This window comes from Cuculus canorus, chromosome 33, assembly GCF_017976375.1.
Source record: "Cuculus canorus isolate bCucCan1 chromosome 33, bCucCan1.pri, whole genome shotgun sequence".
NCBI lineage: Eukaryota > Metazoa > Chordata > Aves > Cuculiformes > Cuculidae > Cuculus > Cuculus canorus.
Genome location: NC_071433.1, coordinates 1,470,289 through 1,484,757, shown reverse-complemented (window position 1 = coordinate 1,484,757; position 14,469 = coordinate 1,470,289). Strand labels below are relative to the sequence as shown.

Here is a 14,469-nt window from a genome sequence, read left to right as displayed (position 1 = left end):
TTGGGAGGGGCCTGGGGTGTACTGGGAGGGACTGGGACAGACTGGGAGGGGAGTGGGGTGTACTGGGAGGGACTGGGACAGACTGGGAGGGGAGTGGGGTGTACTGGGACAGACTGGGACGGGACTGGGAGGGGACTGGGGTGTACCGGGAGGGACTGGGAGGGGATTGGGGTGTACGAAAAGGGACTGGGATGGACTGGGACAGACTGGGAGAGTATTGGGATGCACTCGGAGAGAATTGGAGTGTATGGAGAAGGACTGGGATGGACCGGGACAGACTGGGAGGGGACTGGGAGGAAACTGGGGTGTACAGAAAGGGACTGGGACAGACTGGGAGGGGACTGGGAGGGCACTGAGGTGTACGGAAAGGGATTGGGATGCACTGGGAGAGGATTGGGGTGTACGGAGAGGGACTGGGATGGACTGGGAGGGACTGGGAGGGGACTGAGGTATATTGGGAGGGAACTGGGTTGTGCTGGGAAGGAACTGGGGTGTACGGGGAGGGACTGGGACAGACTGGGAGGGGATTGAGGTGTACCGAGAGGGACTGGGGGGTGACTGGGGGGGACTGGGCAGGACTGGGGGGTGACTTGGGGGGACTGGGTGGAACTGGGGGTGGAACTGGGGGTGGAACTGGGGGGTGACTGGGGGTTGACTGGGAGGAACTGGGGGTTGACTGGGAGGAACTGGGGGGTGACTGGGGTGGAACTGGGGGGTGACTGGGGAGGGACTGGGAGGGGACTGAGGTATATTGGGAGGGAACTGGGATGTGCTGGGAAGGAACTGGGGTGTACGGGAAGGGACTGGGACAGACTGGGAGGGGATTGAGGTGTACCGAGAGGGACTGGGGGGTGACTGGGGGGGACTGGGGGGTGACTTGGGGGAACTGGGGGTGGAACTGGGGGGTGACTGGGGAGGGACTGGGGGTGACTGAGGGTGACTGGGCGGTGACTGGGGCGGAACTGGGGGGGACTGGGGCGGAACTGGGGGGGACTGGGGCGGAACTGGGGGGGACTGGGCGGGACTGGGGGTAACTGGGCAGGACTGGGAGGGTGACTGGGGCTGACTGGGGTGGGACTGGGGCTGACTGGGGTGGGACTGGGGTGGAACTGGGGGTGACTGGGGTGGAACTGGGGCGGAACTGGGCGGGACTGGGGGGACTGCGGTGACTGAGAGGTGACTGGGAGGTGACTGGGGGGACTGGGGCGGAACTGGGGGTGACTGGGGGTGGAACTGGGGGTGACTGGGCGGAACTGGGGGTGACTGGGGTGGAACTGGGGGGAACTGGGGGTGGAACTGGGGGTGACTGGGGTGGAACTGGGGGTGACTGGGGGAGACTGGGTGGGACTGGAAGGGACTGGGGTGGAACTGGGGTGGAACTGGGGGTGACTGGGGTGGAACTGGGGGGGACTGGGAGTGACTGGGCGGAACTGGGGGTGACGGGGGTGTGCGGTGGCGCTCCCCGCAGCGGCCTCGGGCTATGGGACGCAGCGCGTGCGCATCGGCCGCGACGCCATTAAGGACTTCGACTGCTGCTGCCTCTCCCTGCAGCCCTGCCGGGACCCCGTCGTCACGTGAGGGGACCCCAAAACCCCCAGGGACACCCCAAAACCCCCCAGGGACCCCCCAAAACCCCCCAGGGACACCCCAAAACCCCCAGAGACCCCCCCAATACCCCCCGGGACACCCCAAAACCCCCAGACACCCTCCCAATACCCCCCGAGACCTCCCAATACCCCCTGGGACACCCCAATACCCCCCGGGACACCCCAAAACCCCCCAGGGACACCCCAAAACCCCCCGGGACCCCCAAAACCCCCCAGAGACCCCCTCAATACCCCCCGGGACCTCCCAATACCCCCCGTGACCCCCCAGAGACCCCGCAATACCCCCCGGGACCCCCCAGGGACCCCCAAAAACCCCCCAGGGACCCCCCCAAAACCCCCCTCACGCCCTGCGCTGACCCCATTGTCACATGAGAGACCCCAAATCCTCCCTGGGACCCCCCCAAATCCTTCTCAGACGCCATCATCATGTGAGGGACCCCCCAAAACCCACACTAAGACTCCTCAAAGACCTCTGGGACCCCCAAAAACCCCACCAAGACCCCCCAAAACACCTCTGGGATCCCCAAAACCCCCACCAAGACCCCCAAAACACCTCTGGGATCCCCAAAACCCCCACCAAGACCCCCCAAAATACCTCTGGGATCCCCAAAACCCCCACCAAGACCCCCAAAACACCTCTGGGATCCCCAAAACCCCCACCAAGACCCCCCAAACACTTCTGGGATCCCCAAAACCCCCACCAAGACCCCCCAAACACCTCTGGGACCCCCAAAACCCCCACCAAGACCTCCCAAACACCTCTGGGGCTCCCTAAGACCCCCCAAACACCTCTGGGACCCCCAAAACCCCCACCAAGACCCCCAAAACACCTCTGGGATCCCCAAAACCCCCACCGAGACCCCGAAAACACCTCTGGGACCCCCCAAAACTCCCACCAAGACCCCCCAAATCCCCTCCAGGACCCCCCAAACCCCCCCCCCAAGGAGCGCTTATTGCTTTGTTGAGACCCCATCATCGCATGAGAGATCCCATAACCCCCCCGGGACACCCCGAAACCCCTCCCAGACACCGTCATCATGTGAGGGACCCCCCAAAACCCCTACCAAGACCCCCAAAACCCCCTCGGGACCCCCCCAAAACCCCCCTGGGACCCCCCAAAACCCCCCCGAGAGCCCCTATCGCTTTGCTTGGTGCCATCATCGCATGGAAGATCCCATAACCCCCCCCCCAAGACACCCCCAAATCCCAACCCTCACTCCTAGGACCCCCCCCAAAACCCCCTCAGGACCTCAATTCCCCCCCTGGGACCCCCCCAAAATTCCCCCCTATGGCCCCTCAACCCCCCCCTTTCCCCCCAGGGCTCCCCACATTCCCCTGAGCTGAAGAGGGGGGGGGTGGAGATACTGTGTCTTTTTGTCTCCCCCCAAGGTTTGAGGGACCCCCCAAGAATTTGAGGGACCCCTCAGGACTTGAGGGCCCCCCCAAGATTTAGGACCCCCTTCTTTGATCCCCTCTTTTATTTGGGACCCCCCAAATTCGCCACTAATTTCTCTTTCCACAACTCTTCATACGTCAAAGTTGGGGGGTGTATTTCTTTGGGTTTTTTTGCCCCCCCCAATTTTGGGGTTACCCCTTAGATTTGGGGGATCTCTCTAAGGTTTTGGGGCCCTTCCTCACTTTGATTTTTGGGGTGTCCCCCCCCCCAGGCCGGATGGGTTTCTCTATGAGCGTGAAGCCATCGTCAGTTATTTACTGCATCGCAAAGCGGAGGCGGCGCAACAGCGCAAGGTTGGGGGGGCTGGGGGGGGGTCTTGGGGGTTCGGGGGGGGGTTTGGGGGTCCTAGGGGGGTCCGATGGGTGTGAGGGGGGGGCTGGAGGTTGGGGGGGGTCCAGGGGTGCGCGGTGGAGGGGGTTTGGGGGGTCCAGGAGGTGCGGGGGGGGAGTTTGGGGGGTCCGGGGGGTGCGGAGGGGGATCTGGGGGGGGGTCTGGGGCGTTTGGGGGGGGCTTGGGGGGGTCCTGGGGGGGGGGGGTGTCCAGGGGGTGTGGAGGGGGATCTGGGGGTCCTGGGAGGGGGGTCTGGGGGGTGTGGGGTGGGGGGGCAGGGGGTGTTTGGGGGCGCTTGGGGGGTCCTGGGGAGGGTCCAGGGGGTGTGGGGGAGGGATTTGGGGGGTGCGGAGGGGGTGTTGGGGTGCTGGGGGGGGGGTCTGAGTTGGAGAGGGGGTTCTGGGGGGGATCCAGGGGGTGCAGATGAGAATCTGGGGGTCCTGGGGGGGTCCGATGGGTGTGGGGGGGGGCTGGAGGTTGGGGGGGGGGGGCGGCAGGGGTACGTTGGGGGGGGGGTTTGGGGGGTCCAGGAGGTGCGAGGGGGGAGTTTGGGGGGGGTCCAGGGGTGCAGAGGGGGTTTTGGGGGGGGGTCTGGGGCGTTTGGGGGGGTCCTGGGAGGGGGGTCTGGGGGGTGCAGGGGGGGGGACAGGAGGTGTTTGGGGGCGCTTGGGGGGTCCTGGGATGGTCCAGGGAGTGTGGGGGAGGGATTTGGGGGGGTGCGGAGGGGGTGTTGGGGTGCTGGGGGGGGTCTGAGTTGGGGAGGGGGTTCTGGGGGCGGTCCAGGGGGTGCAGATGGGAATCTGGGGGTCCTGGGGGGGTCCGATGGGTGGGGTGGGGGGGGGGCTGGAGGTTCGGGGGGGTCTAGGAGTGCGCGGTGGGGGGGGTTTGGGGGGTCCAGGAGGTGCGAGGGGGGAGTTTGGGGGGGGTCCATGGGGTGCAGAGTGGGGGTCCGGGGGGGGCCAGGGGGGGTCAGAGGGTGCAGAGGGGGAGTCTGGGGGGGTCCAGGGAGTGCAGAGGGGGATCTGGGGGGGGGGGTTTGGGGGGTCCAGGGGGTGGGGGGGGGGCGTTTGGGGGGGCTCGGGGGGTCCTGGGGGGGTTTCCAGGGCGTGTGGAGGGGGTCTGGGGGTCCTGGGGGGGGTGTGTGGGGGGGTGTCTGGGGGTTCAGGGGGGTCCAGGGGGTGTGGGGGAGGGATTTGGGGGGTGCAGAGGGGGATCTGGGGGGTCTTGGGGGGGGGGGGGGCAGTCCAGGGGGGGCAGAGGGAGTGTTGGGGTGCTGGGGGGGGGGTCCAGGGGTTGGGGGGAGATAATTTGGGGTGTTGGGGGGGTTCCAGGGGGTCGGGGGGGGTCTGGATGGGGGGGTCCAAAGTTTGGGGGGTCTCGGGGAGGGGGGGGAATGGTCCAGGGGTGGCCACTAAGGGGTTACTGAGAGGCACTGGTGTGTACTGGGAGGCACTGGTTTGTACTGGGAGCGGCTCCAGGAAGGATGAGAAGCGCTGAGGGGTAACTGGGATGTACTGGGGGGGGGGGAAGGTGAGGCACTGGGGTTACTGGTGTGTACTGGGAGGCACTGGTGTGTACTGGGAGGCACTGGTCTGTACTGGGAGCGGCTCCAGGAAGGATGAGGAGCGCTGAGGGGTAACTGGGATGTACTGGGGGGGTGGGGAGGTGGGGCACTGGGGTTACTGGTCTGTACTGGGGGTTACTGGTGTGTACTGGGAGGTACTGGTCTGTATTGGGAGGCACTGGTCTGTACTGGAAGCGGTTCCAGGAAGGACGAGAAGTGCTGGGGGGTAACTGGGATGTACTGGGGTGGTGGAAGGTGAGGCACTGGGGTTACTGGTCTGTACTGGGAGGCACTGGTCTGTACTGGGAGGCACTGGTCTGTACTGGGAGCGGCTCCAGGAAGGACGAGAAGCGCTGGGGGGTAACTGGGATGTACTGGGGGGGGGGGGAAGGTGAGGCACTGGGGTTACTGGTCTGTACTGGGAGAAACTGGTCTGTACTGGGAGTGGCTCCAGGAAGGATGAGAAGCGTTGAGGGGTAACTGGGATGTACTGGGGGAGGGAAGGTGAGGCACTGGGGTTACTGGTGTGTACTGGGAGGCACTGGTGTGTACTGGGAGTGGCTCCCGGAAGGACGAGAAGCGCTGAGGGGTAACTGGGATGTACTGGGGGGGGGGAAGGTGAGGCACTGGGGTTACTGGTGTGTACTGGGAGGCACTGGTGTGTACTGGGAGGCACTGGTCTGTACTGGGAGCGGCTCCAGGAAAGATGAGAAGCGCTGGGGGTAACTGGGATGTACTGGGGGGGGGGGGGGGAAGGTGAGGCACTGGGGTTACTGGTCTGTACTGGGAGGCACTGGTGTGTACTGGGGGGCAGTGGTGTGTATTGGGAGGCACTGGTGTGTACTGGGCGCGGTTCCAGGAAGGACGAGAAGTGCTGGGGGTAACTGGGATGTACTGGGGGGGGGAAGGTGCGGAACTGGGGCTACTGGTGTGTACTGGGAGGCACTGGTCTGTACTGGGAGTGACTCCAAAAAGGATGAGAAGCGCTGAGGGGTAACTGGGATGTACTGGGGGGGGGTGGAAGGTGAGGCACTGGGGTTACTGGTGTGTACTGGGAGGCACTGGTGTGTACTGGGGGGTACTGGTCTGAACTGGGAGCGGCTCCAGAAAGGATGAGAAGCTCTGGGGGGTAACTGGGATGTACTGGGGGGGGGAAGGTGAGGCACTGGGGTTACTGGTGTGTACTGGAAGGACCTGGTGTGTATTGGGAGGCACTGGTCTGTACTGGGAGAAACTGGTCTGTACTGGGAGCGGCTCCAGGAAGGATGAGAAGCGTTGAGGGGTAACTGGGATGTACTGGGGGGGGGAAGGTGAGGCACTGGGGTTACTGGTCTGTACTGGGAGGCACTGGTGTGTACTGGGGTTACTGGTGTGTACTGGGAGGCAGTGGTCTGTACTGGGGGGCACTGGTCTGTACTGGGAGCGGCTCCAGGAAGGACGAGAAGTGCTGGGGGGTAACTGGGATGTACTGGGGTGGGGGGGGAGGTGAGGCACTGGGGCTACTGGTCTGTACTGGGAGAAACTGGTCTGTACTGGGAGCGGCTCCAGGAAGGACGAGAAGTGCTGGGGGTAACTGGGATGTACTGGGGTGGGGGGGGAGGTGAGGCACTGGGGCTACTGGTCTGTACTGGGAGGCACTGGTCTGTACTGGGAGCGGCTCCAGGAAGGACGAGAAGTGCTGGGGGTAACTGGGATGTACTGGGGGGAGGAAGGTGCGGAACTGGGGCTAGTGGTGTGTACTGGGAGGCACTGGTGTGTACTGGGAGGCACTGGTCTGTACTGGGAGGCACTGGTGTGTACTGGGAGCGGCTCCAGGAAGGACGAGAAGCGCTGGGGGGTAACTGGGATGTACTGGGGGGGGGGAGGTGAGGCACTGGGCTTACTGGTCTGTACTGGGAGGCACTAGTCTGTACTGGGAGGCACTGGTCTGTACTGGGAGCGGCTCCAGGAAGGACGAGAAGCGCTGGGGGGTAACTGGGATGTATTGGGGGTGGAAGGTGAAACACTGGGGTTACTGGTGCATACTGGTCGGCACTGGTGTGTACTGGGAGGCACTGGTCTGTACTGGGAGCGGCTCCAGGAAGGACGAGAAGCGCTGGGGGGTAACTGGGATGTACTGGGGGGGGAAGGTGAGGCAGTGGGGTTACTGGTGTGTACTGGGAGGCACTGGTGTGTACTGGGAGGCACTGGTCTGTACTGGGAGGCACTGGTCTGTACTGGGAGCAGCTCCAGGAAGGACGAGAAGCGCTGGGTGGTAACTGGGATGTACTGGGGGGGGGGGGAAGGTGAGGCACTGGGGTTACTGGTGTGTACTGGGAGACACTGGTGTGTACTGGGAGGCACTGGTGTGTACTGGGAGGAACTGGTGTGTACTGGGAGTGGCTCCAGGAAGGACGAGAAGCGCTGGGGGTAACTGGGATGTACTGGGGGGGGGGAGAAGGTGAGGCACTGGGGTTACTGGTGTGTACTGGGAGACACTGGTGTGTACTGGGAGGCACTGGTGTGTACTGGGAGGAACTGGTGTGTACTGGGAGTGGCTCCAGGAAGGACGAGAAGCGCTGGGGGTAACTGGGATGTACTGGGGGGGGGGAGAAGGTGAGGCACTGGGGTTACTGGTGTGTACTGGGAGGCACTGGTCTGTACTGGGAGCGGCTCCAGAAAGGATGAGAAGCGCTGGGGGGTAACTGGGATGTACTGGGGGGGGGGAAGGTGAGGCACTGGGGTTACTGGTGTGTACTGGGAGACACTGGTCTGTACTGGGAGGCACTGGTCTGTACTGGGAGGCACTGGTCTGTACTGGGAGCGGCTCCAGGAAGGGTGAGAAGCGCTGGGGGGTAACTGGGATGTACTGGGGGGGTGGAAGGTGAGGCACTGGGGTTACTGGTGTGTACTGGGAGACACTGGTGTGTACTGGGAGGCACTGGTCTGTACTGGGAGGCACTGGTCTGTACTGGGAGTGGCTCCAGGAAGGGTGAGAAGCGCTGGGGGGTAACTGGGATGTACTGGGGGGGCTGAAGGTGAGGCACTGGTGTGTACTGGTGCATACTGGTGTGCACTGGTCGGGGTGACGCCCCCGTTCTCCCCCGCAGGCGTTCGAGCGGCAGCGGCGGCGGCAGCGCCGGGAGCAGCAGCGGCGCAGCAGAGCGGGGGCCGAGGCCACGGTGAGGGGCTTCCTGCGCACAGAGAGCCCCCTCGGAGCCGCGGGGGGGGACCCCGGTACGGCATGGGGGGGGACCCCGGGATGGGATTGGGGGGGACCCCGGTACGGCACGGGGGGGGGGACACCCCGGGATGGCAGAGGGGGGGGGACCCCAGGATGGCATAGGGGGGGACCCCGGTATGAGAGGGGAGGGACCCCAGTATGAGAGGGGGGGACCTGCGATGGGGGGGGACCCCGGGATGGGATTGGGGGGGACCCCGGGATGGGATTGGGGGCGACCCCGGGATGGCATGGGGGGGGGGGACCCGGGATAGGGGGGACCCTGGTACGGCATAGGGGGGGACCCCGGTACGGCATGGGGGGGGGGACCCCGGGATAGGGGGGGACCCGGGATAGGGGGGACCCTGGTACGGCATAAGGGGGGGACCCCGGTACGGCATAGGGGGGGGACCCCGGGATGGCATAGGGGGGGACCTCGGTATGAGGGGGGGGACGACCCCAGGATGGGATTGGGGGGGGACCCCGGGATGAAGGGGGGGGACACCCCGGTATGGCATTGGGGGGGGGGACCCGGGATGGCATAGGGGGGGACCCCGGGATGGGATTGGGGGGGACCCCGGTACGGCATGGGGGGGGACCCGGGATAGGGGGGGGACCCCGGTACGGCATAGGGGGGGGACCCCGGGACGGCATGGGGGGGGGACCCCGGGATGGCATAGGGGGAGGGGGACCCGGGATGGGATTGGGGGGGGACCCCGGTATGAGAGGGGGGGACCTGGGATGGGGGGGACCCCGGGATAGGGGGGACCCCGGGATGGGACGGGGGGGGGACCTGGGATGGGATGGGGGGGGACCCCGGTGTGAGGGGGGGACCCCGGTACGGCATAGGGGGGGGACCCCGGGATGAGGGGGGACCCCGGGATAGGGGAGGGGGGACCCGGGATGGCATTGGGGGGGGACCCCGGGATGGGATGGGGGGGACCCCGGTACGGCATGGGGGGGGGGACCCCGGGATAGGGGGGAACCCCGGTACGGCATGGGGGGGGGGACCCCAGGATGGCATAGGGGGGGACCCCGGGATGAGGGGGGGGGACACCCCGGTATGGCACTGGGGGGGATGGGGACCCGGGATGGCACTGGAGGGGGGGGGACCCCCAGTATCGCATTGGGGGGGGACCCCGGGATGAGGGGGGGACACCCCGGGATAGGGGAGGGGGGACCCGGGATAGGGGGGGACCCCGGTTTGGCATTGGGGGGGGGACCTGGGATGGGATGGGGGGGGGGGGGGGACCCGGGATGGGGGGGGGGAGAGGTCGGAGGCAGAGGAGGGATGGGGGGCGGGGGGGGAGATGTGGGGCAGAGGGGGGCGTGGAGTATGGGGAGGGATGTGGGGCAAAACGGGATGTGGGGCAGAGTGGGATGTGGGGCAGAACAGGATGTGGGGCATGGGGAGGGATGTGGGGTGCAATGGGATGTGGGGCAGAAGGAATGTGGAGCAGAACGGGATGTGGGGTACTGGGAAGGATGTGGGGCAGAGGGGGTTATCCCAGTATGGGGGGTGGGGCTGTGGGGCAGGAGAATGAGCTCAATATGGGGGGCAGTGTCTATGGGGCGGGGGGGGACTGTGGGGCAGGGAGGAGGTTGTGGGGCAGGGAGGGGGCTATGGGGCAGGGGGGGGGCTGTGGGGCAGGGAGGGGGCTGTGGGGCAGGGAGGGGGCTGTGGGGCAGGGGGAGGCTATGGGGCAGGAGGGAGCCTATGGGGCAGGGAGGAGGTTATGGGGCAGGGGGGAGGTTATGGGGCAGGGGGGAGGCTGTGGGGCAGGGGGAAGGTTATGGGGCAGGAGGGAGGTTATGGGGCAGGGAGGAGAGTGTTTGAGGTGGTCGGGAGGGGTTGAGGGGTGGCAGAGTTGGGGGGCTGTGAGGTGACTTGGGGGGCTGTGGGGGGGCCGTGGGGCAACTGTGGGGCAGCCGTGGGGCAGCACTCTGAGGCGTTGCCCCCCCAGAGCCGCCCCCGGGCCCCTCGGGGTCCCTCCCGAGCTTCTGGATCCCCTCCCTCACCCCCGAGGCAGCGGCCGAGCCCCTCCCCAGGCCCGTGAGTGACCCATAGCGCGGGCCCTGACCCATAGCGCGGCCCTGCCCCATAGCGCGGCCCTGACACACAGACCCTGACCCACGGCGCGGCCCTGACCCACAGAGCCTGACCCATAGCGCGGCCCTGACCCACAGAGCCTGACCCACGGCGCGGCCCTGACCCATAGCGCGGCCCTGACCCACAGAGCCTGACCCACGGCGCGGCCCTGACCCATAGCGCGGCCCTGACCCACAGAGCCTGACCCACGGCGCGGCCCTGACCCACAGAGCCTGACCCACGGCGCGGCCCTGACCCATAGCGCGGCCCTGACACACAGACCCTGACCCACGGCGCGGGCCCTGACCCACAACCTCTGCCCCACAGCGCAGGCCCTGACCCACAGACCCTGCCCCACGGCGCGGCCCTGCCCCATAGCACGGCCCTGACACACAGAGCCTGACCCACAGAGCCTGACCCACAGCGCGGGCCTGACCCACAGACCCTGCCCCATAGCGTGGGCCCTGACCCACAGAGCCTGCCCCACAGCGTGGCCCTGCCTCACAGCCCCTGCCCCATAGTGCAGCCCCTGCCCCACAGCCCCTGCCCCATAGTGCGGCTCCTGCCCCACAGCGCAGCCCCTGCCCCACAGATTCTGCCGCACAGCCTCTGCCCACAGCCCCTGCCCCACAGATCTCTGCCCCACAGCCCCTGCCCCACAGATCTCTGCCCCACAACCTCTGCCCCACAGCCCCTGCCCCACGGCGTGGGGGCGCTGGGAGGGATTTGAGGGGTCTATGTATGGAGTTGGGGCTCTGGGCCCCCCCTTTGTGTCCCCCCCCTGCTCTGTGCCCCACTGCTCTGTGCCCCCCTGCTCTGTGCCCCACAGATGGGGGGCGGGCGCTGCCCCATGAGCGGTCGCCGCCTGCGCCTGCGGGATTTGGTGAGCGTTCGCTTCTCGGGGGGCGCCGCGGGGGGGACCCCTCGTTACCAGTGCGCCGTCACCGGAGACGCCCTCAGCAACGCCACCCCCTGCGCCGTGCTGCGCCCCTCGTGAGTACCGCCCCACAGCTGCCCCATAGCTGCCCCACAAGTCACCCACGGGACCCCCAAATGAGCCTCGGGACCACCGGATGCCCCCCCTGAAATCCCCCCCCACCGCTCCGGTCCGTTCAGTAACGTCACTCTGTGCACTTCCCATGAGTGCTGCCCCATAGCTGCCCCATAGCTGCCCCACAAGTCACCCACGGGACCCCCAAATGAGCCTCGGGACCACCAGATGCCCCCCCTGAAATCCCCCCCCACCGCTCCGACCCCCTCAGTAATGTCACTCTGTGCACTTCCCATGAGTGCTGCCCCATAGCTGCCCCACAGCTGCCCCACAAGTGACCCACGGGACCCCCAAATGAGCCTCGGGACCACCGGATGCCCCCCCTGAAATCCCCCCCCACCGCTCCGATCCCCTCAGGAACATCACTCTATGCACTTCTCATGAGTGCTGCCCCATAGCTGCCCCACAAGTGACCCACGAGCCCCCCAAGTGCCTCTCTGAACCCTTAATGACTCTTCTACCTCCTTGAGACCCCCAATTTCCTTCCTACCACTCTTAATTATCCCCTTTGAGCCCCATAATCACACCTCGCGGGACCCCTTATTGCCCCCCCCCTGCCCCCTAACCCCCCTATTGCCCCCCCCGCCCCCTAACCCCCCTATTGCCCCCCCCCCCCGCCCCCTAACCCCCCTATTGCCCCCCCCCCGCCCCCTAACCCCCCGATGTGTGGGGCAGAGGGGCGGTGGTGACCATGGACTGCGTGGAGCGGTTGATCCGTAAGGAGATGCGAGACCCCCTGAGCGGGGAGCCCCTCGCCGAGGGGGACATCATCGTCCTGCAGCGGGTGAGGGGGGGCTGGGGGGGGCACAGCGAGATTGGGGGGGGTCCTGGGGGAGATTCTGGGGGTCCCGGGAGGGATTTGGAGGGTCTGGGGGGGGATTAGGGGGGTCCTGGGGCGGGTTTGGGGGTGTCAGAGGGAGGTTAGGGGGGTCCTGGGGGGGATTTGGGGGGTCCTGGGGGAGATTTTGGGGGTCCCAGGAAGGATTTGGAGGGTCTGGGGGGGGATTATGGGGGTCCTGGAGGGGATTTGGAGGGTCTGGTGGGGATTAGGGGTGTTCTGGGGCGGGTTTGGGGGTGTCAGAGGGAGATTGGGGGGCTGTGGGGGGGATCGGGGGTGGGGTCCTGGGGGGGTTTGGGGGTGTCAGAGGGAGATTGGGGGGTCCTGGGGCGGGTTTGGGGGTGTCAGAGGGAGATGGGGGGGCTCTGGGTGGGGATTAGGGGGGTCCTGGGGTGGGTTTGGGGGTGTCAGAGGGAGGTTAGGGGGGTCCTGGGGTGGGTTTGGGGGTGGCAGAGGGAGGTTAGGGGGGTCCTGGGGGGGATTAGGGGGGTCCTGGGGTGTCAGAGAGAGATTGGGGGGTCCTGGGGCGGGTTTGGGGGTGTCAGAGGGAGATTGGGGGGCTCTGGGTGGGGATTAGGGGGGTCCTGGGCGGGATTTGGAGGGTCTGGAGGGGATTGGGGGGGTCCTGGGAGGGGTTTGGGGGTGTCAGAGGGAGATTGGGGGGCTCTGGGGGGGGATTGGGGGGGTCCTGGGGGGGATTTGGAGGGTCTGGAGGGGATTAGGGGGGTCCTGGGAGGGGTTTGGGGGTGTCAGAGGGAGATGGGGGGCTCTGGGGGGGGATTATGGGGGTCCTGGCGGGTATTAGGGGGGTCCTGGGGGGGGATTAGGGGGGTCTGGAGGCGATTATGGGGGTCTTGGGGTGGGTTTAGGGGTGTCAGAGGGAGATTGGAGGGGTCCTGGGGGGCATTAGGGGGGTCCGGGGGGAGGGATTGGGGGTGTCAGAGGGAGATGGGGGACTCTGGGTGGGGATTAGGGGGGTCTGGAGGGGATTATGGGGGTCCTGAGGGGCATTAGGGGGGTTCTGTGGGGGGGTTGGGGGTGTCAGAGGGAGATTGGGGGCTCTGGGTGGGGATTAGGGGGTTCCTGGGGGAGATCTGGAGGGGAGTAGGGGTGTCCTGGGGGGGTTTGGGGGTGTCAGAGGGAGATGGGGGCGTCCTGTGGGGTATTATGGAGGTCCTGGGGCGGGTCTGGGGGTGTCAGAGGGAGATTGGGGGGTCCTGGGGGGGATTTGGAGGGTCTGGAAGGGATTAGGGGGGTCCTGGGGTGGGTTTGGGGGTGTCAGAGGGAGATAGGGGGTTCTGGGTGGGGATTATGGGGGTCCTGGGAGGAATTTGGAGGGTCCTGGGGGGATTTGGGGGTGTCAGAGGGAGATTGGGGGGTTCCAGGAGGGGGTGGAGGGGATGAGGGTCTTGGAGGGAGATTAGGGGGTGTCTTGGAGGGGTTTGGGGGTCCCCGTCCCCCATTTTCTCCCCTCCCCCCCCCCAGGGCGGAACCGGCTTTGCGGGCGCCGGCGTTTGTTTGGAGGCCGAGAAATCCCGTCCTGTGATGCAGGCGTAGGGGGACACCCCAAAACTGACACCGTACCCCCAAACCTCGGGGGGGACCCTAAAAATCCACCCCCCCCAACCACCACCCACACCCCCCAAAACAAAGCAGGTGTGTGTCCGTCCCCCCCATTGCACCCTGGAATGCTAAGGGGGTCCCCAAAAATGCCCCCAACCCTCAATCCACCCCCAATAAAGGCTTTTATTTTCCAGCCCCCCCTTTTCCTCTTTTTTTTGGGGTTCACAAACTTCCCCCATTTTGGTTCTGTTGCCGTTTGAAAAGTGGTCCCCGTCTCGTTGCATTGCCGCTTTAAGACGATTGTAGCCTGTTTTTTTTCTATTACCCTTTTAAGAGCAGAAAGCGGCCCCACGTGTGTTGCCCTTTTAAGGCCAGTTCCATAGTTCGTGTGTACCCCTTTAAACCGAATCCATCCATTCCCCCCGCGTTGCCCTTTTAAGAGAGAAACGAGACCCATTTTCTCCCTTATTGCCGTTTTAAGAACAGGCGATTTGTTCTCCGTTGCCTGTTTAAGAATGGGAAAGGACCCTCCCTCAACCCCATACTGAGCCCCCCCAGTATGACCCATAGCAGCCCCAGTGACAGCCCCATAGTGACTCCCTCAGCCCCACAGGAGGAGCCATAGCCCTCCCCACCCCTACATTGATCCCCTAAACCTACAGTAACCCTCAATCCTACAGCGCCCCCACGCCATTGCCCCTTTAAGAATCCCCCACCACCCCATTGCCTCTTTAAGACTCCCGCAGCGCCCCATTGCTTCCTTAAGAACTCG

General features: G+C 65.9%; 1 protein-coding gene across 1 annotated transcript; it reads left to right on the top strand.

Annotated features, from left to right (window-relative positions):
• Nucleotides 1-1,446: 1,446 nt before the first annotated feature.
• Nucleotides 1,447-13,800, top strand: NOSIP (nitric oxide synthase interacting protein; the record flags this gene model as incomplete). The annotated part of the gene is made up of 7 exons (XM_054052312.1): nt 1,447-1,574; nt 3,275-3,356; nt 8,047-8,173; nt 10,121-10,209; nt 11,075-11,238; nt 11,972-12,080; nt 13,620-13,800. Coding segments are annotated over 7 exons (771 nt in total), but the record flags the coding sequence as incomplete, so codon positions are not given.
• Between the last annotated feature and the right edge of the window lie 669 nt (nt 13,801-14,469).